The sequence below is a fragment of the Anas acuta genome, chromosome 10 (genome assembly GCF_963932015.1).
Source record: "Anas acuta chromosome 10, bAnaAcu1.1, whole genome shotgun sequence".
Classification (NCBI taxonomy): Eukaryota; Metazoa; Chordata; class Aves; order Anseriformes; family Anatidae; genus Anas; species Anas acuta.
The window spans coordinates 4,762,454-4,787,847 of NC_088988.1; the positions used below are offsets into that span (position 1 = coordinate 4,762,454).

The window sequence follows — 25,394 nt, forward strand, 5'->3', positions numbered from 1 at the left end:
GCAAAAATAATCGAAGACATTTTCATCATCTTTTATAATAATGACTGTTCATATATATATATATATATATATATATATATATATAAACTGATGCACTAAAGATGACCACAGTGAAACCCTGCTATAAAATTCAAGATAGTCGTGGCATGACCGCCTAGGTTATGTCATTCTGATCTGTGAACAGCTGTCCGGAGGGAAAGTTGATTTCTGTCTTCCTATTGTTTCCTGATTCAGCACACATACACTGCATGAAACACCAAGATGGTAATTAAGCTGTAATGACTGTTACCATGACTCCAAATATAACGCTGATATTAACAATGTCAGATACTTGTGCTACAGCAACGCTGTGGTACAACAGCACCCTCTCTCAGGGTGACTGCCATTAGCGTTGAAATCCTTTTCCTTTCTCCATGTGGAACAGATAGGCTAAGTTTTTCTATTATTATTTGAACAGGAAAAATAAACTATAATACTTGGCTTGTCATCTCTACATCTCCAAAAGTATGGCACTTTCCACAAGCAATATTGATGGGGAACAGATATCCTAAGAAGTCACTGATAACCCTTTCTGAATGTCTATCTTGCATACTTTCCAAAACTCTTGAAGCCCTATTCAACGGGTCTCTTGCTTTATCAATATTTGCATAGCACCTCCAATTTGAGCTTCAGAAACACAAATGAAACAAGCACAGTGAAAAAGTGCTTCATTAGAGAACAGAAATCAATTTTCTGAAGTTCACTCAGAAAACCCCTATCTGAGCCAAGAACTCAGACTAGCATTTTTATTCATAACCCTGCTCTCCTTTAAAAATATTCCTTTCTAATCTAAATAGAATGCTTAATCCTAATTTTGAACATTCCTGTTCTCTCTACTCCTGTTCTTCTCATGACACGGATGTTGTTTTAGTCTTGTTAGTACTGCTCTAACCAAATGTTTTTGCACGTCTTGCGATGCAGCTTGTTTAGATCTAGTTTTGAGTCTTGTACTTCTCTCCCACTCTATTGGTTCAACGAAAAAAAAAAAAAGGCAGAATTAAATAATACCAAAAAGAAATCAATTTAGTAATATAAAAACAGTAGACTAAGGTTTATTTCCACAGATGAAATACTACTGCTTCCTGAGATGGTACTGTTGGCATGTTATATTTTGATGACAAAAGTAATTTTACTGGTTAAGTATTTTAAGTTTCAAACAGAATCTGATGGAGTAACATACAATAAAAGAAGAATAAATGAGTTCATTACTCAAGCTTTCCACCTTATGTGGCTCACTACAGCTGCTTATTTAGCTCTGTGTAGTTGCTGATTTAAGGAGTTCTTTGCAGTCCATTTCAGCTTCATTTCATCTAAGGTTATGGCAGATAACACCCTATTTACACTGCAAATGGTTCTATCCTGACATATCTTGTCCTAGCCTGTAATTGCACATATCAATACAATCTCTTCAATCGACTGCAACATAGTTTGATTCTCTGCATGCTGGGATATATGCAAGATGTGCTATAGCATGGCACCAGCTCTAAATGTCTAGTTCTTTAAAGTGAAAACGGTAGTGGAGACCAGCATTGCAGGTTAGGAAAAAAAATATATAAAAAATAAAAAAAAAAAAAAAGAAGTTAAAAAGGCTGGATAAGCATTCCATCATACAAAAAGTAGAAGTGGAATTCTATTTATTTGATGGTAATATACAATTTAAGATAGATTCAGAAAGTCCATTAAAATGTTAGGGAAAAACAGAGTCTTATAGGAAATCATTGAGATAGCATGAACAAACAGATTGTGCAAAATGTGATCTGTGTCAAGTTTTAAAGTCAAATCTGTCACTGTAAAGTGAGGAATGACTGTTTCCTACTATGTTTTGAAGACCAAGTAAATTAATAAATAAATAATTAAATGAGTTCATTATCATGATAGTCGTTTAAATTTTACAATATCTTAACCACAGCTTTCTTATATTCATAATATTTACACTAATTATAACATAATCTGACACAATTCTTTCACTGTACATAACTAGGCAGAAAACAAGAAAAAGCAGAATGTAGATGAAGAGAGAGGTCTCAATCCTACAAGCTGTCCAGCACAGACATATCACAAAGCCCAGTAGACAAACTGTCGTACTGAAGTTAACCTATTCAAATGCAAGGATTTACCCACACAACATGGAAAGCAAGGTCAGAGACACAGTTCAGATAGCTCCAGGATTCTCATATTTAATATAAGGATATATAAATGATTTTTATTATTGCTTCTGAGCTAGAATTCTTATGCCTTTATGAATACACTGCAAGCTATTTTAAGGCTGCAAGCTATATTCAAGGCTGCCTCAAGACCCACTCTTCTGCACCTACAGACAGCAGACAGGGAATTATACCATCAGATATGACTGAAGGATGCCCTCCAAGCCAGACACTCCACACATCTACATAGATGCAGCACTTCTGCATAGTCAGGTTGTTCACAGGCTGACCACAACTGATAAGCGTGTGACATGCAAGTCATTTGCTCTATGCCTGAAATTGCTATTTAAGAGCCACAGAGGTTCACTGGCAAAAAACAATTGCTAAAAAAAATATATATATATATTTAGTGCTCATAGTATTCTTTTCAGAATCTGCTTAGTTTTAATTCTTGCCATTCGTCAAACAAAATAAAACACAGCATATTTTGTCTACTTCTCTCAAGGTTTTGCAAAATGGAAACTCATATATTTTAAGTAGTTTTGACAGTGAATTCACTTTTTGAGTTCTTTTTGACATTCCCCAGGTGACTCACACTGCTTTGAAAGAAAAAGGGAAAATACTACAAAACAGACTTTGAAAGAATAATTCTATGTTGTTTTCCTATTACTGCTCTCTCTTGTAGGCAGCTTGCACTGGATTTCTGATGCTTAACTCGGGAGCAATTCTGTTGAAGTCAGTCACCATTACGCATTGCTTCCCCACTAGCAAAAACATTTCAGCCTCTCCATGAGATTAACATTCTTCTGTTAGCATGCTATACAATACAGGCTTGTGATAGATGAACGTTAGAGCAACTACATGTATTAGTTATTATTTAGCCTTTGTGCAGCACAGATTGCACCGTGAGAATCTGGGATAACTAGCACGACATCAAGCTGTCCCATTTCTTACTCAACTCTATGAGAAATAAAGTTCTTCCAGATTGATGACAATATAACAATAATGAGAACCTGTGTGCTCTAGAGGACAAAGAGATTTATGTATCAACGTTTTGTTCTCTAATGAAATCATCGTCCAAAAATAACTGTAAGGTCTTACATTACACTTTCCAAAATGTGAAGCAAGCCTGGGGAGGCTCTGTCACCAGGTACTTTTAACACACTTCAGTGAAAATGAGTTCCAGAAGCAGGACACATCTCAAACAGGTTCATGGCCCCAGGACATTGTGAATACACAGCTCTCCTGAAGGTCGCAACCTGTTCGAGAGTGGCTGAGGTATCTACACACCACTGTCAGTAGCAGCACGGCCAGAGAGGAGTTGGACTAACTGGTGCTGTGTTTTGGCTCTCAAGCAGTACACAGAAAGATACTGGGTTAAGCAGGCAAAAAATATATATATGATTTTTTTTTAAGATTTCCAGTGGTAGGCATGTGATGGAAACCAGCATTTATTAATGGGCTCCTGGTGAGGTTGCAATTACGGTTCGTTTTTGAGCTACAGAGGCAACTAAAGACTTTGTGCACACTCAGAGCATCAGGACTAAAAGAAAACAATTAAAAATGAGGGAGAGAGAAAGTTAGTTCTCTTTTTATTTTCAAGTATAAACAGTGGAAGGTGACAGCGCAACAAGGCTCAGGCTTCAAAGATAACTGGAGATTCCTCATCTTAAAGCACCTCACAGTGAACACCAAGCTCTGCTCAAGTATCGCTGGGGAAGGAAGGGAGAAAAGTATCTGCGGGGGCAGAGACTGACACAGCACGGCGCACACCATGACACAAACCCAACGCCCACCGCCCTCGGGTGGCCCTGCGCTCTTGGCAGCCATTTTGTGGCGCGGCGCGGGAACTCCATTTCCCGTGGAGCCCGGCGGCGCCGCGGGGAGGCGGCGCGGAGCGGGGCCGGGGCCGGGGCTGAGGTACGGGGCTGGCGGGGCCCGGGACCGGCCTCACCCGCAGCGACCACTGCGGGCAAACGGGCAGGGAACGGCCGCGGAAAGCCGGGGAGGAAAGGCTGAGGGCGTCCCCGGAGCTTCCCAGCCGCGGAGTCGCTGCGTTTTCGCGACAGGCAGCGCTGCTTCAGCTATAAGCTGGCTTGGGAGCAATGCCAGTTTCCGCCTTGCCTGGCAGATGGTGGAAGGAAGGGCCTGAATCAAAGCACAACCTATAGCTGGGAATAACCAGACACGTTAGAACTCGGATTGGTTTTAACGTGCTTTTTTACTGTGTGTTTTATAGATCGATTTCCTTCAACAGCACCAAAGGCAAGAGGATGGAGGCAGAAAATGTTGCCAAGGAAACGGTCCTAATTACTGGAGGAGGTGGCTATTTTGGCTTCCGGTTAGTGCATTAAATAGTTATTACATACAAGAATAAATGTAATAGAGCGCTGTTGGTGAGGCAACAGAATCCGTCTGTGAAAGGAAACCTACAGGATCTAGGGCTTGAGCTTCCTCACCTGGTTCACCCCATCGCCTGATGGTTCCTATTGGGGTCTCGTTTTTCAACAAACAAACATAAACTGCTTCTGAATGTTTTAAGCAAATACATTATTCTGTTTCCACATGATTACAAGACAGTTAGTCTCAATATTTAATCAGTCTGGGCAACTTTGTAACAGGAATTTACATTTTTATCCTCAAAATATGTAGGGAACAGAAGGAGAGAAATGCCTGGGTTCTTCCAAAAAGCAGTTAAAAACACCAGTTAGTGGTGTTGTGTTTTTTTCCCTTATTGTAGTTTCCCACTTTATGTTTTTTCTTTTGTTTTCTTTTCCTCTAAGTAAAGAGGGAAAGAATAAATTAAAAAAATATATTAGAATAGTTAATAGGCTTCTCTTTCCTCCAGGTGAAATGTTTCATGCATTACTGTGTTATGTATATAACATGTGTTTTCTGTCCTGTTTTAGTTTAGGTTGTGCCATATACCAAATGGGAGTGGATGTGATTCTCTTTGATGTCACGAAGCCACTTCAACCAGTGCCAGAGGGAATAAAGTTTATGCGAGGGGATGTCTGCTGTCTGTCTGAAGTGGAAGAGGCTCTTAAAGATGTAATCTGCGTATTCCATATCGCTTCCTATGGAATGTCTGGCAGGGAGCAGCTGAACCGAAAACTTATAGAAGATGTTAACGTGAAAGGAACAGAAAATGTCATCCAGGCCTGCAAGAGCACAGGAGTGTCAAGTCTGGTTTATACAAGTACATATAATGTGATATTTGGAGGCCAGATTATAGAAAATGGGGATGAATCTCTGCCTTATCTACCTCTTCACCTTCATCCAGATCACTACTCCCGGACCAAATCTTTAGCTGAAATGAAGGTGCTGGAGGCAAACGGTGCTGAGCTTGGAAATGAGAAAGGTGTATTAAGGACTTGTGCTCTCCGACCAGCAGGCATCTATGGGCCAGGAGAGCAAAGACATCTTCCAAGAATAGTTAGTTACATTGAAAGGGGACTGTTTAAATTTGTTTATGGAGACCCTCTCAGTTTAGTAGAATTTGTACATGTAGATAATCTTGTTCAGGCTCACATCCTTGCCTTTGAGGCCCTCAAAGCCACCAAAAAGCACATAGCTGCAGGCCAAGCCTATTTTATTTCAGATGGCAGGCCAGTAAATAACTTCGAATTTTTCCGACCATTAGTAGAAGGGCTGGGTTATAAGTTCCCAACCTGCCGCCTTCCTCTCTCCCTTGTCTATTTTTTTGCATTCCTTACTGAAATAGTTCATTTTCTTGTAGGTCATGTTTATAATTTTCAGCCTCTCCTCACCCGCACAGAAGTTTACAAAACCGGTGTCACACATTATTTTAGCATGGAGAAAGCCAGGAAAGAGCTGGGGTATAAGCCTCAAAAATACAGCCTGAATGAAGTGGTTGAGTGGTTTAAATCTCAGGGCTGTGGACCAAAGCCAAGAAAGTATACCATTACGAAGGTTGTTAGGAATGGAGGATTGCTCTTGTTGATTGCCGTGGTGGTTGCATGGTTTCCGTCTGCAGTTACATTTTCACACTGAAAGATGAAACACTGAACATTATGGAATATGGGGGACAGAATTTACTTATGTTGAGTACTCGTTAGTGTTGACAGGTATTAAAAAAACACATTGGTGCTATTCAGGTAAATATTTTTAACATTTCTAGCCCTAAGGAACGGAACTGCTAAGTAAAAAAGATGTAATTTTTATACAAAATTCCTCTTCAAAGTGAAATTGATCAGATCACTAACAAGACAAAGCTTGGTACTCCTGCAAAAACAGCATTTTTTTGTCTGTTACAGTGGTACACTTAGACTGACCCTTCCTCCCCAACAATATTATACTCTGCCCCTTTATTCCTAACAAGTTTCTGCTACATGATCCAGAGGAGAATAAACTTGCTCTTTGATCACATTCCAAAACCAAATTCTGCTTTCCAGCTTGGATGTATATATGCCTGACCAAGAATTTGCCTTAGTTGCTTGATTAACTGTTTAAGTGATAGACAATAAATGAATGTTTTGGGGGTTGTTTTGCTTTTTTAAAAAAAATAAATTCTGATGTACTTCTCTAAGTAAACTCTGATATCTAATGACACTTCTGGAAAATGTTGAATTGTTAATAAAATGACAGCGAAGTGCTTGAAGCAACACAGCTCTGTATATATTTCAAACTACAATATTCCTGTTTAAAATGAGTTACCACAAGTGCATTCATAAGAAACAGCTATGGTTTTTCCCAGCATTACTGAATGGTTAAACAAAAAAATTACATAAAGGACATCAGATAAGTGATCACACTCATGTTCCATTGCTTATAAAGTCTTTCTAGCCTTTAATAATATTTATTTAACGCCTGATAGCATTTGAAGAGAACGTCACCTTTGAAGCAGGATGATAAACGCTCTGCAGAGTGAAAGTCAGGATTTTGTGAAGTTTATATTAGATGTAATTAGATGCTTAGTTTTACTTGAAATCTGTTTGGTTTTCTTTTTCCTCCTTAATTCCTCCACCACTGTGCATACCATAAAAGAAAATTTAATAGTTAACTTGAAGGACAACTGAAGACAATGGCATTTCAGTGTTCCACCATGCTGATGGCAGAAGGGCCACTTACCAGAAGCTGTTAATATACATAATCATAGTTTGCAGGAAGAAGAATCTTGCTTTACTAAAAGATGGAAAAATAAAGGTAGTTGTGATCTCATGAAAGCATTGGACTGCTGTTACCTTCCTAGCAGGCCCTGTTTTTCAAGTGAAAACCACCTGGTTTGTCTCCTCCAAGTACCCTGGTTTTGACACAATGTTATCAGAAATAGATTAAGAATTTTTAATGCTAGCAGAAGCAATAGACAAAAGAAAATGTACAAGAAAGTGCACAGGCCTGTTGCATGGCATGAAATACCAATATCGTGGTTCTGATTCTTGTAAAAAGCAGACCTTTTTAAGATGTAGAACAGAACTCCTGTGCCCCAGAGGAATTTCTTCTGCTATTTTCTTCTGCTTGGGGAGGGGAGCACGAACACAAATACCAAAACTGAAGCAGCAAATCCTCCTGCAGAAGCTGAGCAAAACACATGAAGGTCTTCATTTTCCTGGAGTCAAGGACAGAACTTCTCATTGATAACGGAGTAAGAGGCGTTACTGTGTCCTAACTGCCCATGACTTATGCTTGAGCACAGGGTACTAAATCAGGCCTAGTTCAGAGAAACAAGCGGGCGCTTGGCAATGGTTATCCCAGACCAAAACAAAAACAAAAAAGGAGAATCCAGACTACAGAAGAGGTGAAGGATACTCTTCCTCTTTTACTTTCCAAAATGAAAAGAGGAAACGTCTGGCTTAAGGAGTTTAAAATTGCTTGAGTTATGTACATACAAAGCCAGTCACAGCTGCTCTATTTCAAGTATTTTTCAATGAGAAATCTCTCCCTTCCTTCCTGTTTTTGTTGTTTGTTTTTTTGTTTGTTTGTTTGTTTTTTACTACTTTTGGATGAGCAGCTGAGTAAACTAAGGTAATTCACTTGTGTCTGTTTCAAAATTGTCATCAATGGTTTGTTTTCCTTTCACCCCATGATTTGTTTTCCTTTAATTACCAGAACACCTAAAAACTGAAAAAGCAGAATTGAAAATTTGCTACTCCTCACCATTATTTAATGAAGGTAAAAAGAACGGTGCTGATGTTTTAAGTGAACAGTTTAAGAACACCAATTTTCACAAATGAATAGGTGAAGATGACCATTTGGCTCGTCTAACAGCCTCATAGATGGCTTAGGCTACAGATACCTCATATTGATTGCTACTCAACATGCATACATTTTTTAATAAAAGACTGATAAATTTTTTCTTCCCAAGACTGCCAAGATACAAATAAATAAATGTTAAAGACATCATGCCTGCCCCCAGCAACACTTACACCCATACAATTACGGTGACCTTGTGAGCAGAAAGGGAACATGCATTCCAAATTACTACAAAGTTCATCTTTGCCTTGGTTATGCTTTATTGTTTGAGTTGATACAAATCTGATACTCACTACAACCAAAGTTAGTATCTGCCTGGAAAAGGTCGGTTAGGAGTTGCAAGTTAAATGTGATCTTCGACCTTTTCCTTCTGCAGTGCTCGTTTGTATCCAGATGAAGTGCAACAACGATGACTTCTATGGAAGCAATCAAAGTCAGTTCATCTTAAAAACACAGAGATGCCGTTCTTCCGACCTCCAACATAACACACCATAACTCTAACACACCACTTTTCAGTAACACACTCATACCGACTCAAATGGCTGGAGATTTAAGTCATGAAATTCAATAAACAATGCTTAAATGAAGAAGCATCTGTCATCATTTACATCACCGCTATCAAAAATTATTTATTAAAAATAAAATAATTTAAGGATTTAAAATAGTTTCTGTAAGAATGTAACAATACAACAGATATTGTTAACTTCAAAAAATTATAAATGTTTTCCCTTCTAGATTATAAAATTAGCACACACACTCAATCCTAGTTTTATATTAAAACAGCTGCAACTGTGAAAAAGTTGCTAGAGTCTGCCCTGACAAAGAATTGAGAGGTGGGGCTTCAGAGTTAAAACACAATGCAAGAGAAGAGTTAGTACACAGCCTGGCCCAATTCACACATCAACCAAACAGCTAACACGGTATTTTCTTTCTGAATACAACCTAGCGTTTATACTCAGAGGGGGAAAAAAAAAAAAAAGCCTTACTGTAAAATGAAATGGATTTTCATAAATACTGAGTACCACCTCGTAACTTTTGACATTACATACGTGACATAACATACACACAACTTTCTGAAGGACTGTAAAAGGTGCTATTTCTTAAGCATTTGGACAACAGCAGCACAAGGAACTTATACGTTCATCACACAATGGCTGTTCTGTGTCAGGAACATGCAAAATGAAAGTAGTCAAGACAAATGACCCGCATGGGCAATCTGGCTATGTCTGCTCTGGAAATGAGCTAAAAAAAATAAATTCACAACAACCTGGAGCTCTAGGTTTTGATCTCCCTCAGCCTGAGCATCTTACAGTCTCTTATTTTTTGTAATCAGTATAAGCCCAGCTGGTATTCAGCTGCCTACAGATCCAGTCCCAAATGAAGTAAGAGCTTCAGGACCTTCCAAACAGGGCTTTGGGCCCCCTTGTCTGATCAATACTGACAACACAACATTCTCGAAACATTAAACAAGACACATACAGGCTGCTGAATGAAATATATAGCACAGGGACTAATCATGTAACAAAACAAAATGCATCCCAGATCATGCTACAAAATGTGTGCGCACCAAAGGTCCTCACCTTCCAGCAACAGCAACCGGTCAGCCCATCACGCATGGATACTGCAGAGAAGCACAGCTTTACACAGCAGTCTAAGTTACTGCTGTACCTTCAAAATCCACAGTTGATGATTTATTTTTTGTCCCTTTTTTTTGTTTGTTTGTTTTCCTTTGGCGTCCATCTAATCTTTGAAAAGACCAAGCAGAGCTGGGGACTGAAGGGATTTCAGGCAGGAAGAAGCCTAGAATTACCTTTAACTTTATCCTCTTCTCTTTTCCAGTTCACTGATTGGTATTAATTTCTCCAGGAAAAAAAAATAAATCTGCAGAAGCCACCGCACTGTAGGACACTATTACAGCACTTTCATCTCAAGATAAGAGACAAGACTCTATTCAGAGTAACTAAAACCTCAGAGGAGTTCCTCAAACCATCGCTGGTGAATGCACTATGGCATCAATTAAGTGCATCTTGAAACAACAGAATTCATAGCATGAGGAGCAAGAGCAACTGAGAACTGCTGAGGCAGCTTCATCAGGCAATGAATCCCAAAACCAAGCAGGTTTTCTGTGATCAGAAATACACCATGATGTATGCAACATTTTATGATTCAGGCAGTCATTTAGACATAACTCCTGTGCACACACATGAAAGGTAAACTCATGCATGCAGATAGTAAAACTCCACCCATGTAGACAGAAGGAAACTAGGAATTCAATAGTAGTAACATAGTACTATCTCAAATTAGGACAACTGGTTTTAAATATGCCATTCAAGGACTTTCACTCTGCTCTTGCAACAAAACACACTTGCTAATCTAACGAGTTTTCTCATCTGTAGCTCAATGCTCTTCAATTGATTAACGCTGTAAGAATGACTGTGTATACTATCATTCTTGGATTAGATACATTTTGGGAAAATGGTCTACACATTTACAGAACACTATCATTTGATGCTACCATCTAACTAGGATTGCAAGATTAAAAATGGACAGTTCATTAAAAAAATCATTTCTAAGCACATTAGCAGCTGAAAGGGTTTGCATATAATGATAGTATACCAAAGCAAATGCTTTTCAGATTTGAAATACCTTTCCATTCTGCAAACAGGTATTTCCTACCACATATATTAAAACCTTTCCTTCCAGTGCCTTAAGTTAGGAATATAAATTCAGAGGGGCTGCAAACACAGGTTCGCACATTGTTCCTTTTCTAAACTTTTCAAGAAGAAACAACTACAGTCACAGAGGATATTTAGTTTCAACAAAGTGAACATTATTTGGTACTCAAAAAGAGAACAGAAAACTTATAACAAGACAATACAGTATGAGCTATTAGCTGCCCAAAATACTTTATACAGTATCGAAAGTACAATCTTCTGTAACATACATTAAAAAAAATGCTGGTGCAAAAGTGCTTTTACAGCATTTAATAAATTAAAAAACTCACTACCAGTTAATCTTAAGGAGCCAGGTTGTTAAAGTGGTGAGGTTCCATGCATGTAAATTGTTATGAATGTCTTATCTACAGCCTGTGTACACAAATACAGTAGATGATTTAAACTTGTGCTTCAGGTATTGATAAGAAGTGAAGTCTATGCAATTACCCACCCTCCAATTTTAAAAATCTTGAATACACAGAAGTCTGGCCTGCACAGAGGGTATGCTTTGTACAGAATATAAATTATTAGGAATTTAAACAGTTTTTCTTATAACAAGAAATTATTAAGGAAACCCATCTTTTCTCCTCCTCCTCTTCTATTCATTCAGCTTGATGAGATCTGCATGGAGTAGGATGACCAGGATAAATTAATATCTCCTCCTGAATTGCTCCATAAAGCATCCATCAAAGAATGATTGCTTTAAGAGTAGAATTTGCTGTTACTGACTTTCTTCTCCTTTAATCTTAAGGGAAAATAAAAAAGAAAAAAAAAAAAAGAAAAGAAAAAAAGAATGAAAAGTCAAGTTTACTAGGAATTTTTCAGAAGAGAACAGTTTACTACATTCATTTTACTTAGACACAAATGGCGAGTAACGTATCAGCAACAAGTACTGTTTTTCCTGCAATAAATGTGAATAAGCCAGTGATTCACACAGCTGTTCAGCACACATAAAATGGTAAAAATATTTAAAGAAAAGTCTTCCTCCCATCCCATCAGCTCAGAAAGGAAAAAAGATGTACTTGACTGGTACAAGAAGCTTCTGTCTCCCTCAAAATGCAAAGGTAGCAGCAAAGGAGACAGACCCTTCTCTTAAGCTTTGGATAGTGCACTGACACTTAACTGACAGTTCTGTGCTCTAACAACTAACTCCTGCTTTCATCTTTTGCAGTTTGTCTGTCTGGAAGTGTGCTTTCTTCCCACACATTTAATATGTTAATAGCACTGCCAAGGACATAATTCCGATATTGTAGGAGTAAGGTGGCTTGTTTATTTGACAATACAGGCTATTTGGCTGTGCGTATTTCCAGGCTTTTCTCCTAGAAAGCAAAAGAACATAACCTCACAGGATTACATGTTTCACTGTGATCCCTAAAACCAGGATTTCACTGAGCAGGTATTTCATTGAGTCTGCTGGCCTCTAGTGGCTTGCAGCCCAGCCTCACTTGAGATATCCTCATCCTACTCCAGTCACTCTTTAGATGCTTATTTTAATAAATCTGAGACTTCCTTACCATAAATCATGTTTGGACAGAGCTGCCTTGGGAAGGAGAATGATTATCAACCTACCTGCGGTTGCATGTCTCTTGATATATCTGTAGTTTGTGCTCATTCACATTAAATTCTTTTAATATAGCATCTCTGTTAGGATTCCTTAAATTCACATGGGTGTCATAAAGGAACAGCTGATTATTAAGCTCCTCCTGGCGTTTCCGAAGTTGCCGACATGAGGAATAAAGCTCTTCTTCACTTTCCTTCAAAAGAATATTGGAAAACAATGTACAGTGTAAGACAGAACCAACAGAGTTTGGGTGGTTATTTTGTTTTTCTAAACACATTCCATTGGTTTTCTAAAATTATTTTTGCATGATGATTCTGCAACATTTATGGAAATAAACTAAGTAACTAAGAACATAGTGAAAAAAAAACCCTTACACCCATTATCTAAGGCACCACACTGTCTAATAGGGGCATCATGGACATTCCAGGAGTCATGAAGTGTCTGTATCTGAAACATATGTTGGAATATTTTTCCACACACAAAGTATGCCAGCATGTTAAGGAAAGGACAGCAAACGATGTATCACTGTGGGACATTAGATTATAAATTTTTAAAAGACTTTTTTTTTTTTTAAATCTTATTTTTGACTGCTCCACCATATTTGTGTAAGGTGACATATTCCTGGCGCTTTCTTATTGAAATCTAGGCTGCAAGTGGAAATACTGACTAGTAAATAAGATCTCTAATATTATCAAGTGTCAGACAATCAAGAAAGGACACATCCTTTGTTTCTGTGGAGCTATGACAACCTGCAACAGAACTTGCTAAGTATTTCAAGTATAATTTGCAGCCATCTGAATTTCTCTTGTTGAATGTGGCCCACAGGAGAACATCTCAAAATTATCCACAAGCATAAAACAATCATCATGATTCCCTTCATGACTTCAAATTGCTTTAATATTTCAAAACTTTGGATGCACAAGCTGTCTCCTTTATTGAGTTACTAGTGGGGAATAGTATTGGCAGGAACAAAGTCTTAATTTTTACATCAGCAGCAAAACAAGATGTACATTCTACAAGAAATGACATGGAATCAATAAACATAACAAATCTAAGCATTTTCAGAGATGGCATATTAATAAGAATGCCTCTTTTAGCACTCAGTACAGATCTAGGGAAGCTGTCGTGTTTAGCAAACACCCATGGGGTTTCAACAGGTAGAGCAACCAGATCCTTTCCTAACCTTTCTTTTTCCTCCCAAAGCATACTCCTACAGCTCCCTGGTATGGCTTGAAGCAAATGGAGCAGCCTCAGTGCTATGCTACTGATTAAGTTTTAAAAAGCTTCCCCTGCAAGAATAGGAATGAAACTCTGCATTCCCAAATTGCAGAAGGAATAAGCAGATTGCTAATTACCAATTTGCAGGTGTAATTGTCGAGATGCATATGTACTACTATTTGTGCAAAGCTAGACTTTAAAATGCTGTATAATGTCCACTGTAATTAGGAAGTGCTAAAGTGATACACATACTTTCTGAAGCAAGTAAATCAAATTTCAGACAAAGAAGACATGCTTCTAAATGTGACAACAGCACCAATGTAACAGAATTTCTACAGGATCGGGAAGACCAGTCAACTTGGACAAAAACTACATAAGGCTCCATAAATGATTCACACATGTGAATGCTTACTTTGCAATATTCTTGCTTCTCTATTCCTAAAGAATTTTCTCAGCCATCTGTAATTCCCCTTTATATCTTTGTATTTCATCTCCAAGAGTATGCAGATAGGCTCTGTATATAAACAGGCCTGTTATTAAATTATACCATTTTATGGAGGGTCATTATTAAAAAAAAAAAAAAAAAAAAAAAAAGGCAGAAGAACAGATGGATACAAGCTTGATCTTTCCTGATGCTTCTTGAATGACCTGGCAGAAGCTCTAGAAGTTGATTAACCATGGCAAATCTTAGTTTGCTGCTGACTGCCAAACTAAAGGAAAAATTTTTGAAAGTTCTCCTGCAACTGCATTATCACCCAAAGATATCAAAAAGCGTGAAAATACAGAGCTGTGCTTCATCTTCATTTGGCTTAAGCAGAAGGGGCTTCAAGAGTGTGAAATGTGCTACTGTGAAAGGACTTGGTGCTGACAGACTGGGAGACATACACTGCTGCTGCGAGCAGCACTTTAAGAGATACTCCTGCCCCAGGCAAAGAATGATCTGAATTTCTGAGGAGGAATTAGCAATGTATCTATGTATCATGCCCATGCTCGACAGTTTTGGCAATAGCAAGTTGTTACCAGTTTACTCAAAGGAGGCAAGACAAAAACCATGTAAGCTTATCTGGCCTCCTGTATCAGACTTGTATCCATGGAATATGAACATTTCAAATGTTATCTTCAAAGGACATATATCTCGTTTCTTTATACACACCCTTCGTCTCAGTTCCCAGCCTTCTTCTCTCCTAACTCTTTGCTAACCACCAGAAGACAGCTTCCATGGCTACAAAAACTGTGATTACACACAGTCCTTTTACATCACGTGTCCATAAGGTGGCTTTACAAAAGTCTTGACAAAGGACATTTGGAAAAGAGGCTGCCATTTGTCTGTGAGGAATGTGACTGAGAATTCAAACATTTCCATTTCAGTATGTGTAACTACAGGCACAAATCTCTCCAGAGACATAAAGACTTACTGTTAGCAGAATCTGATAGTTTAATCAGGAAACATAATGTACACTGGTGTGAACCATAGCATAAGCCTAAATGGTTGTGAATGACTACAAATAAGTTCTACTTTCTTTCCCCCCTCTTCTGAATCAGAAGGGTACTGGAAAACACCGTGAAATCCTCACTTCCGAGAAGTACCATAAAATTTCATCACTTGTCTTCTATGCCATTGTGTTTAATAAAATATTATAATAAAATGAAAAATGAATATATAGTTATAATTGCATATGTATTTAGTTTATTATAGTTACTGTATATTAATATATAAAGCAAATAGCATAACATACTGTTGAGGTATGGAGACAGTCTGAGAATAAACCTGCTTTAAATTAGCATATAAAGCACCACCTCTGGAGCACCAACAAATGCTCTTCACAGATCAGCCGCTTTAATGCCTGGCTTCATAAGCAAGGGATGCATCATCATCATTTTTTCCTTATGTGCATGAAAATACTAGTACTTCAATCAGTTGTTTTACGGAGGCTTAAGAGAAGGAGATTAGAGCTTCAGTAGGAACCAGGATATGTCTTCCATTTGTGGGGTTATTTATGTTAATGACATACTGGGAGAAGTAAATTTATCTTCTCTTCTTAAAGACTTTTCTTTTTTTAACGTAGGACCTTTAAAAAGAATTCCAAGAAGCTAAGGCCTGAATTTAGCTAACTTTGCACGGCATCAGGTAGTTAACACTGAAGACAATGACCATGCTTGTAACAGAAAAAAAAAATAGAGGCAATTAGTCTTTGTTTCTGCATTATTTCTTTTAACAAGTGAGTAATCTGTGTCCTCCCCAGAGGAGAGTAACTCAATTCGCATCCTTGGTCTTCCCCAATACCTAATGAAATATCAGACTATACAACAGCAGCAAACTAAATCCTCACTTCCCGGTTTCCACAAAGAACTGATAACACAAGCTCTAAGTGCACAAAACAAACCAATAGTTCTCACCAGAACTTGTTGCATTTCACAATGAATCAGAAGCGAGGCTAGCTCTATGTCTTCACTGTAACCATTCTTGAGAGGAACTGATCTAAAACCTGTGGAAAACAAAAAACATACACAAAGGAGAACTAGAATCAAGGCAAATGGTTACCTGCAGTCATCAAAATGGTGCAAACAGTCCTAAGGACTAAGAGATCCTTCTCTGCTCAAATGCTCCATTGCTGAGAGCAGGCTTTGCTACGTGAATTACAGAGAAGCAAAAGACAATAACGGCCAAAATGAAAAACACAAGATTTCACATGTTCTTGAAAACTAAAACCAGTTGCAGAGAGAATCAGAAAACCTACTTCTGCATATGTCCACATCTAAGGCAATTAATAAAACAAATCCACTGACACCAAAACAGAATCTTCCCACATTTTACTTAGAGCACATAACCCTGTTGCTGAGATGGAGTCCATGGTGAAGACAGTTGAAGACATATAAGTGATATTAGTAAGGAGATAGGTGTAATATCAAAAGTAGTGAACTTGTTACTTTCTTCTGAAACGCAACACAAACTAGAGAGGAAGAAAGAACCTTTATTGGAATCTCCCACTTTCAGAACAAAGAAGTTAGAATTAAACCTCTGGGTCTACAGGTACACAAGAAATTTATGTTTAACTTCCTCAGAGTCACGGCACACTATCAGTAGCAATTTTAACATCTTTGTTGTGTTTTTTGCTGTTGCAAATTTTTCTATGTTTTACTATCTCAAAACAAATCAGAAAGTGAGAGGAGAATTATTTTAAATACTTGCACACTACACACCCCACATCATAACAAACAACTAAAGGAGCAGATCAAAAGCGCAATTCTCCTTTGGCGTGTTATAGTTGCTACTGACAGCAAGATCACAATACAACAATGCTGAACCACATTTTTCTGACTTAGCCCCATATTACACCTCCCATTCTTACCTGTTTTGATTCCTTTGATAGGGAAAGTGGCATGTGCTAAGAAATTAGGGTCACTGAACATATCCTCCTCATAAACAACAAAGCGCAGAAACGCTAGATTGGGATCATAAATTTCAAATTTCACTTGCTCTGGACACGGCGCCCAAACTGGATTAAGGCCATTGTCATCTGTAATGAAAAGGAAACATTTGCTGTATGAAGCAATAAATTCACTTCATTCATACATGGGTATGTATCCCTGGACATTTTCTGGGAATACAAAGGCCCAAAAATCCTATTTACCATCTGTCTCATGTTGTAACCTCGCTTCAGGCAGTTTGTATTTGTTTATTTGTGGGGGGAGATAGGAGGAAGCTTGGCAGGGATGGAAATCCACAAAGAAAGGCTATTATTCGTCTTTAAATATACAAAATCTCCTTGGATGTGTACGTGTAAAAAAAGCTAATTCATTGCTCATATTCATGAGCCTCATGCTCCATATCAGTAAAAGCATGGAAAGTACTGGAAAGACTGATGTATAATTGCTCAATTCTCGTACTTGTTTCTGGAAGACCAAGTAACTTGTCATGTGCAATACTGCCAGGAATTTTGCTGTCTAAGGTCTTGGTCACTCCCCACAAAAATTTAAAATCATAAGCCTCTTCTCTGAAGTACTGAAGAGCCACAACACATGTTTTGCTCTTTATTCTGTATTTATCTTCCACTCCTCTCTAAGCTGTAAGTTTCAGTGGCCTGGATAATTAGATTCAAAGCCTCTTGTCTACCAGAGGAACACTGTTACATCCAGATATATTAAATCGTGAAAAGACAGCCAGTCAGTTTATTAAAGATTGTTCTGTGTTATCTTCTTACATTTAAAATTCCAATAATCAATTTTTACTTGGCTGTTGGTGAGATATTGTCCCATTTCAGTGCACTTAAATGCACTTAAACTCCTCTACAGACAAACACACCTTATCCAGAACTCACCAGGAGCAAGCTTTGATCAAACTTCTGTTTTTCAGGTTATACTACTTTACAGCCATATATACCCAAGCTGTCTCTGATGGGATGCCAGTCTTCAAACCCAAATTTAAATAAACACAGTCTGGATCTCAGAGCAGTAACTCCCCACTGGGACCAGAGTTTGGGCAAATGATTGTAACTGTAGGAGGCACTTTCAAGACAGCAATTTTTTATTTATTTAAAAAAAAAAAAAAAAACGTGCAGATTATGCAAACTTGTCCATAGGCAAAAATTAAAACAATCATGACTTTCTACAAACTAATGGTTGAGGTTTTTTGAAAAAACTCTGATATACATTTGAGTTTCCCAAATTAACTGGCATTGAGGCAACCAGGAAAACAGTAATGTATGACTCACCAGCCAAGAGCAACAGTTACCTAATTCCTCCCCATACAGGTTGCTGACCAACTACAGACACTGTAAATTCATGACCATCACCTACTCATTTTATTGAAGTGCACTCAGAGCATAACCATGTCCCCACAACACAGAAAACCTCAGATACTCACTCACAACTGTCGTCTTGAATTTGTTGTTATCATATTCAGCCCCACAAATTTCTACCTCTACAAAGGGACAAGCAATGCTTCTACCAGGCTTAGGAAGATGGCGAGCCCCCAAAACCTGCAAAAGAAATGACGTTATAACCACCTCCAAAGGAAACTTCACACCATTATTTGTGTGGAAGGTAGCCTACAGAACTGAACAGGAATTCACTAGAGAAAAAAAAAAAAAAAAAAAAAAAGAACATGATAAATCTCTTGAATATGTTCGCATGTATTAAACTATCTGTGCCACCAATAATAATATCCTTCCATTCTTTGGGTGACTCAGTGATTTATGCAATGGCTGACACTCATTGCACAGAGCATGCAGCTACAGATCAAGTTCATAACACAAGTTTACTCATCTTTCCTCAGCCTTTATCTACTTTAAGAAACTCCTGCTTTACAGTGATGACCCCTGTTTACCTTGTCTCTAAACTGTGGTGAAAAGCAGTTAATGTATTTCTTCCTTCTCAGAAAACATACTTTTAAAGGACATCTCTCTTATTGAATAGCAACTGAGAACAGAAACAAGTTCAATTCACATTTGGCACTAGAAGACAATATATTATAATTTTTAAGTGATAAATCCTCATCTCTCTATGAGTCAGTGTACTAAATACTATTATGAATGGGAAAAAAATCAGTTTAATATCTTTTGTGTTTAGTTTCTTTATTTCATTATAAACATCTTTCATCCACACTGGAAATTTCTGACCTAGTTAGTCTGCTGCTAACCAATCTCCAATAAGACATTTCTATTAAGAAGTCATTAGGTGGGAAATTCACATTAGTCTATTTTATTAACAATTATATAAAATTATCCTAGGATTGTGCTTTCAATCCTATACCACGTGCTTCATTAGCATAATAAAGATAGCGTTTCCTGTCAGGAACCAGTGGAATTACTTTTATTCTCCAACATTGACAATAAAAAACAGTATTTTGACAATCTGTCAGGTCTTGCTATGAAACATAATAGCTTTATTTTTAGTTGTAAAGATATTTATGACTTGTAAAAAACATAATTTACAAAGGAGATTTACCCTCACTGTCATAATCATCTGCAATTTCCTCCTCGATTCATTTGGCATTGGGTCATATTCTTCATTTCGCATGCTTTCTGGCTGCAGAACATAGCCAGTGCGTCCATTAAGTGAAAACAAGGCATGGTTCAATTGCATGTATTTATCTAGGGAGAGAGTTAAACAGTCATAACAGAAGTAAAAAACATTTGAATAAAGCTAAGGAACTACCAGAATAATGGCTCCTCTGTGCAGTTCCTCCTGGTTGCCACTATCTCAGAAAGAGCTGGAAAGGTAAGTTGGAAAACTCAGTTCCCTTCAGTAACTATATTTGACTGGTCATTAATCCAAATAAATTCATCTCCATTCACAATTAGTTTCTTATCAGTGTGTCATAAGCTAGTTGGCCCTTATTTGAAAGTTGCGTACAGCTTTCCCTGCAAATGAACAACGGTTCATCCACCTGAACTTCAGAGTAACTATCTCTGCTTATCATGAAGAGATAAAGGTGGAATAAACCTTTCAGAGGTAACAAGTGGGTTAGTCTGGCTCAGCGACAGGGAGACTGATCTGGGGGGACCAGCTCTAGCAAGGGATTCACATACGCAAGCTAACTTTAGTTTCTGCATCTCCCTTCTTGCTGTGAATTACAAATCAATAGAATAGCAACAGTGATTAGAATGGCAGAGAGTCCATAAAGAGGCTCATTAATGGTAAAATGGAAGGCAGATCAAACCCTTTTTCAAAGGGAATATTACCTGGAGTTTGGAAGTTAAGAGCCACCATCTGAGAGCCACAAAGCCAGAGGCGAAATGGGTCATAGTTTGATGAGTCAACCCTCTGTCCTTTAGGATAGACACGCGTCAGTCCCTTCAGGTTGTATTTCAGCAACTCAACTGGCTTTTGCTTAACAATATTTTCTGCCTTGGTTTCCACGAAAGAACGGATTTCTTTGAAATCGGGATTTTCTACAGAAGCGAGGGAGGAAAAGAAGAGTCATTACATTAGTAAAGGAAGAAGGAAGTCGACATTTATGCTGTATTTCTACTAACATTTTGGTTCACTTTGTTTTGCTTTGTCCTTTAATGCAGCAATTTCCACTGTTTTAATGCAGACACGGCAAATTGGTTGAACACCAGGTCTGAAAGTTAAAATTGCCTGCCTGCCTCATGTTTTGCAGCAGGGCAGATAGTCTGTAGTCATGCTCTCATCTCATCATTGCTAATAACGCACTTCTGACCACTGCAAGACATATTTAAATGAGACGTCTTTTCCTAGGTTTAAATGGAGAGAAGAAAGGGTGAGCCAGGGTTACCCAATGCCTCAAACAATGACTGTAATTATAATGTCTTAACCATACTGACAGCTTATTAAAAATGTTTGCAAAGAAGCTTAAGGAAGAAGGGCACATTTCCTGGCTTCTCTGGAATAAGAAGTACACATTTCAGTGTCAGATTCTACACCCACACTTACACAGACCCCAGTTTTTATTTATATTATGAAACTATTCCCAATAGCTTACATAAATGGCAAATACACCATTCTTATAGCTTATATAAATGGCAAATGCATAACAAATCCATTTTGAGGGTTCTTACAAACAAATTGCAAGTGTTCAGTCAGACTTTTTAGTCTTCAAAAAAGTCAACTGACACATAAATAGTGAACTTCCCTATGAAAGTTATATTGAGCTGTCTTTAGTCAACTAGGTTAGAAATTTGTGACATTTGCAGGATCTCTTCTTTTAAAGCCTCCTTTCTAATGGAAATTCACAAACATTGAGAAGCTTTCTAGTCCTTACCGTGATTTTACTGACAGCAAGAATGCAATGCTATGGGAAATGAAAGCCTGAATAGTTTCACAATTGTTCTTGTCTCCTCATTTATGGTCTCTTGTTTCTCTGTCTCATATGACTAATTTGTTCCACATTTGGTACCACACTTAAGCCTTAGCAGGTTGAGATGTACGTTCAAAACAATTCTGATAAACCATAGGCTTTTACCTGACATTTTACAGTATGAATATCATCACGTTCCCCAGCGTGCAATTCAAATTGCCACTGAATACTCTCCATGGGTGATGCAGAATATTTTTTTCCCCATAGAGAAAGGATATCTTCAGTCCTCTAATTTCAACTAACATCTGTACAGATTAGTAGTAAAGTTAAAATTCAGGTGTAATATTAAAGAAAATACCTAAATTGTCCTTGGTTTTGCTTGTTGGCTTGCAGTAGATTACCAGATCAGATAATTCAATAGCAATCAATTGATTCTTTTCCCAGTATTTCCTCCTGTTCTCCTGTAAAATTTAACATTTTAGATTACAGACAACACTGGATATTATGGTACAGTAACTCCAGGGTATACTCTAACAAAAAGGACAAAGTTGATCCATTCCTCTTCACCCAGATTCCTATTTGATACTTAGAACCTACATAAACGTTGTGTACCCAATCAGAGAACAGATTAATGAGTGTGTGTTTGTTTCTTAAAGAGTTTCTGAGTTTCCTTGAATCAGTTCCACTCAGGAGCTCGGCAACCATGTTTTACTATAAGAAACTAATAATTTGTTTCTGTTCGGTTTTAGATATATTCATGACTCTACACCTCATGTAAATGCAAATGTATGAAGTAAAAAAAATGTTAAATGTAGTGAAGTTTCTCACTATTTATTACCTTGAGCAGGACTTAGGTCTTGTTACTAATCCCCAAACAGCTAAACTTAAACCCTATGAGTATCATTCCTGGAATTTTGCATTTGCACATCAAACCAACAGTATTGTGTATGGTAAGTCATGTGCAATCGTATAGGCATCATCACTAATAAACCTAGTAGCTACTTCCCTCTTTGTAAGCACCTGCTATGTGGAAGCTGAGCCAAGGTCTTTGCAACCAGAGGCTGGAAGCCACTGAAATCAGCAAGACATTCCCCGAATGGAGACATTTTGGCTGGAGGCTTTTCAGACATAAGAAGCAATTACAGGATAGCACATGTTAGAAGAGCCCCATACTGAACAGCTATTAGCTTTGGTACAAGAGGTTATGAAGCAGCAGCAATTAGGAGGTCTTCCAAAATAATTCCCTCAACAAGATGAACTGAAGAGGAAAGAAAAACCAGAGAAGCTGATGGGTTTCTACAGTGTTTCAATGAACCAGAGATTATACATCGAAGTCCAAGAAAAGCAAAGAGGAATATAGCATTAACACTTGAAATAGGCTGGGGAAAAAACTGCAAACACAGACTTCATGGTACTTAGTGATAAAGCAGTTTCCCAGATATTGCACAACAGAATGTGGTGCTTCAAATACAAAGAAGCACTTCAAAATGCTGTGAGCTCATCTTTAGACATGACCCTCTAGAGATACCCAAACAGGAGAGCTAACAATGAACAACAATTCCTAGGAGCATGGCAGGTGTTAATATTAGAGATGACAAGGTATATGAAGCTCAGATATTTTTACTTTTTATATACAATGTACACAGCACAAAAATAAAGTGAAACCATGTCTGTATCATACTGCAGCATTGTGGTGATTCACTATGCTTTTTCCTTCCCCAGAATTCAGACTGTTAATTCTACTGGCAAAAAAGGCTTTTCCTTGTCTTTTTCCCCCCCCCATGCTGCAGACTATCACGTGAGCTTTCAAGAGGCCAAACTGAGAAAAGCCTCCTGACTGACAGAAACAAATTTTAAACCACCTTTGAAGACAGGCTGTTTAATACTTCTTTTACTGTACAGAGGGAAAGAAAGCTGGCAAGCTCCTGAAGAGCCATTGATGTGCTATAAAAAAACATTCAATTTAGAGACATTTCTTCTAGGTCGTGTTTCTCTTTTTCTCATTTTTATTTCTAAATGAAAGCCCTGCAATAATGACTACATCTCTTTCCTCCAACAATACGCCAACAGTTCCTGTTGCTTCTTCCCTTGCTGAATTTGCTGTCTCCTCTTCTTGAGATACTAACTTGCTTGCCATAAATAGGATTTTGATGACCTTCAGAATATTACTACTCCAGAGGAAGGATAAACAACACAAGCCAACATGATACTGAAACATATTTTCCATTGTTCATGCCACCCACTTAGTAATAAAAAGTGAATAAAAGCAAGAAAGGAAAAAGTACACCTAGGTATAGTCAACAGAAGGGCACTTTGATCATGTCAGAAACTTAAATATCAAAAAAGAGAAGAGCAAAGTAAATTAATACTTCAGGGCAGGAACAGCAAGTCTTGAAGAATGTCCTTCAGTGGCAGTAGTAGTACAGGTACACCAGTTAGGTTATTAGTTACAAATAAAGTATTTGCCTAAACAATTACCTATTCAATTCTGCATTCACTGCAAAGCAGAGTTAGTAAGGATGCAAAGGTGCAAAGACAGTACTCTGCTGAAAAATTCCTGTTAACACAAAACCAAAATGTTTTCTAATGACTGGCACTCTGCTATCTTGTGTACTATTCCCAAAAGGGTTCAGAGAACAACATTCACAGCATCAGTAAAACGAACAAGCAAACAGTAACTTGCAAGAGAGTCTAGGATCAGGTCTTAGCAAGGTTTAGCAATATATGGTAGCTAAAAAATAAACAGTATTGTAAACTTATAACAGTACGTTATAAAATAATGGGTATACTTTTTTTTTTTTATCAATACCAGGTGTGTGCACACATATAGTTATTTATTAATCAATACCTCTTCTGCAGTTTTCCACGTGATTTCACGGATACTTTGGTACCATTCAAAGAGTTCTTCTACTTTATCAGTTGCAAACTCAACACACGGATCTTCTGGATTCTTAGGTTCCAGAATGAAGACAAAAGGCTTTTTGTGTTTCCCTTGTGGCATTTTCACTGTTAAGCAACAACAGTAGCAAGAAGTTTATACTAAAATCTAGAAGTAGAAGCTGCCCTTGATCTGTTACAACAGCTAGTAGTCAAGTTCTGGCCATTGTAATAAAGGTCTTACAGGGCTGAACAGTTAGTATTAACAAGCTTAATCATATTAATTGTATTACCTGTAGTAATACAAATATTCTTCAAAAACAAATCTTTTATAGTAAAAACAATAAAACTTTCTCAATACAGAAAGCCCACATGTAAGGATCAGAAAATACATACCAACATTGTATGTATTGAGTACCAGGATGCCACGACATAGAGAGCCTAATGGATTGTCCTCGATGATCTGTGAAAAACATGAGTTAAATCTGACCCTCAGTCTTCAAGTGCATTTAAAGAATATTAACAAATATTAAATACACACCATTAAATCTACTCTCAGTTTCACTGAAAGCAGGCCCACCGTAATATTTAAAAGCCTACTTCCATATCAAGAATTTCTCGTTCTGAGAAATAGATAAGAACTTCTGTACTCAGAGTCAAAATGAGGACTGCAACTTCTGCCATGACACAACCACTTATTTTTCAAGTCTGCTTAATGCTACTATCGTCAGAAGAAAACAAAAAAAATCTAATGAACATATTTTCCTCCAAAGGCTCCTGGCAAATCATTGGAAGTACTTAACAACAACAACAGAATAATGTAACATTTTATTTCTAATACTCCAGAAAGTAAAAACAAGTATCTT

At 37.7% G+C, this 25,394-nt stretch overlaps 2 protein-coding genes across 8 annotated transcripts in view; one reads left to right on the forward strand and one right to left on the reverse strand.

The window, feature by feature from the left end:
* The first annotated feature begins 3,947 nt into the window (after positions 1–3,947).
* Positions 3,948–6,808, forward strand: SDR42E1 (short chain dehydrogenase/reductase family 42E, member 1). Of its 2 annotated transcripts, XM_068693223.1 has the most exons (3): positions 3,948–4,103; positions 4,423–4,524; positions 5,093–6,808. In XM_068693223.1, exons 1-3 carry the CDS (start codon positions 3,958–3,960, stop codon positions 6,195–6,197), a joined length of 1,353 nt encoding a protein of 450 aa, XP_068549324.1. In that variant the 5' UTR covers positions 3,948–3,957; the 3' UTR covers positions 6,198–6,808. The 2 variants fall into 2 exon arrangements, with proteins under 2 accessions (XP_068549324.1, XP_068549325.1); XM_068693224.1 differs by lacking the exon at positions 3,948–4,103 and having other exon boundaries at positions 4,110–4,524; positions 5,098–6,808.
* A 1,813-nt stretch (positions 6,809–8,621) lies between these two features.
* Positions 8,622–25,394, reverse strand: part of PLCG2 (phospholipase C gamma 2) — a 72,296-nt gene continuing 55,523 nt past the window's right edge. For all 6 annotated transcript variants that reach the window (XM_068693218.1, XM_068693219.1, XM_068693217.1 and 3 more), the window contains 10 exons: positions 24,925–24,991; positions 24,500–24,657; positions 22,010–22,112; positions 20,573–20,782; positions 19,836–19,981; positions 18,754–18,868; positions 17,240–17,407; positions 16,287–16,375; positions 12,680–12,864; positions 8,622–11,855 (listed from right to left, as the gene is read on the reverse strand). In XM_068693218.1, the coding sequence (XP_068549319.1) occupies positions 11,813–11,855; positions 12,680–12,864; positions 16,287–16,375; positions 17,240–17,407; positions 18,754–18,868; positions 19,836–19,981; positions 20,573–20,782; positions 22,010–22,112; positions 24,500–24,657; positions 24,925–24,991 (1,284 nt within the window). In that variant the 3' untranslated portion in view covers positions 8,622–11,812. The remainder of the gene's footprint in view (positions 11,856–12,679; positions 12,865–16,286; positions 16,376–17,239; positions 17,408–18,753; positions 18,869–19,835; positions 19,982–20,572; positions 20,783–22,009; positions 22,113–24,499; positions 24,658–24,924; positions 24,992–25,394) is intronic.

Coding starts and splice junctions, on each gene's coding strand:
- SDR42E1 (XM_068693223.1), top strand. CDS start 3,958: ATGACACAAACCCAACGCCCACCGCCCTCGGGTGGCCCTGCGCTCTTG. Junction 4,104..4,422: donor GGGCCGGGGCCGGGGCTGAG/GTACGGGGCTGG, acceptor TGTGTTTTATAG/ATCGATTTCCTTCAACAGCA. Junction 4,525..5,092: donor GGTGGCTATTTTGGCTTCCG/GTTAGTGCATTA, acceptor GTCCTGTTTTAG/TTTAGGTTGTGCCATATACC.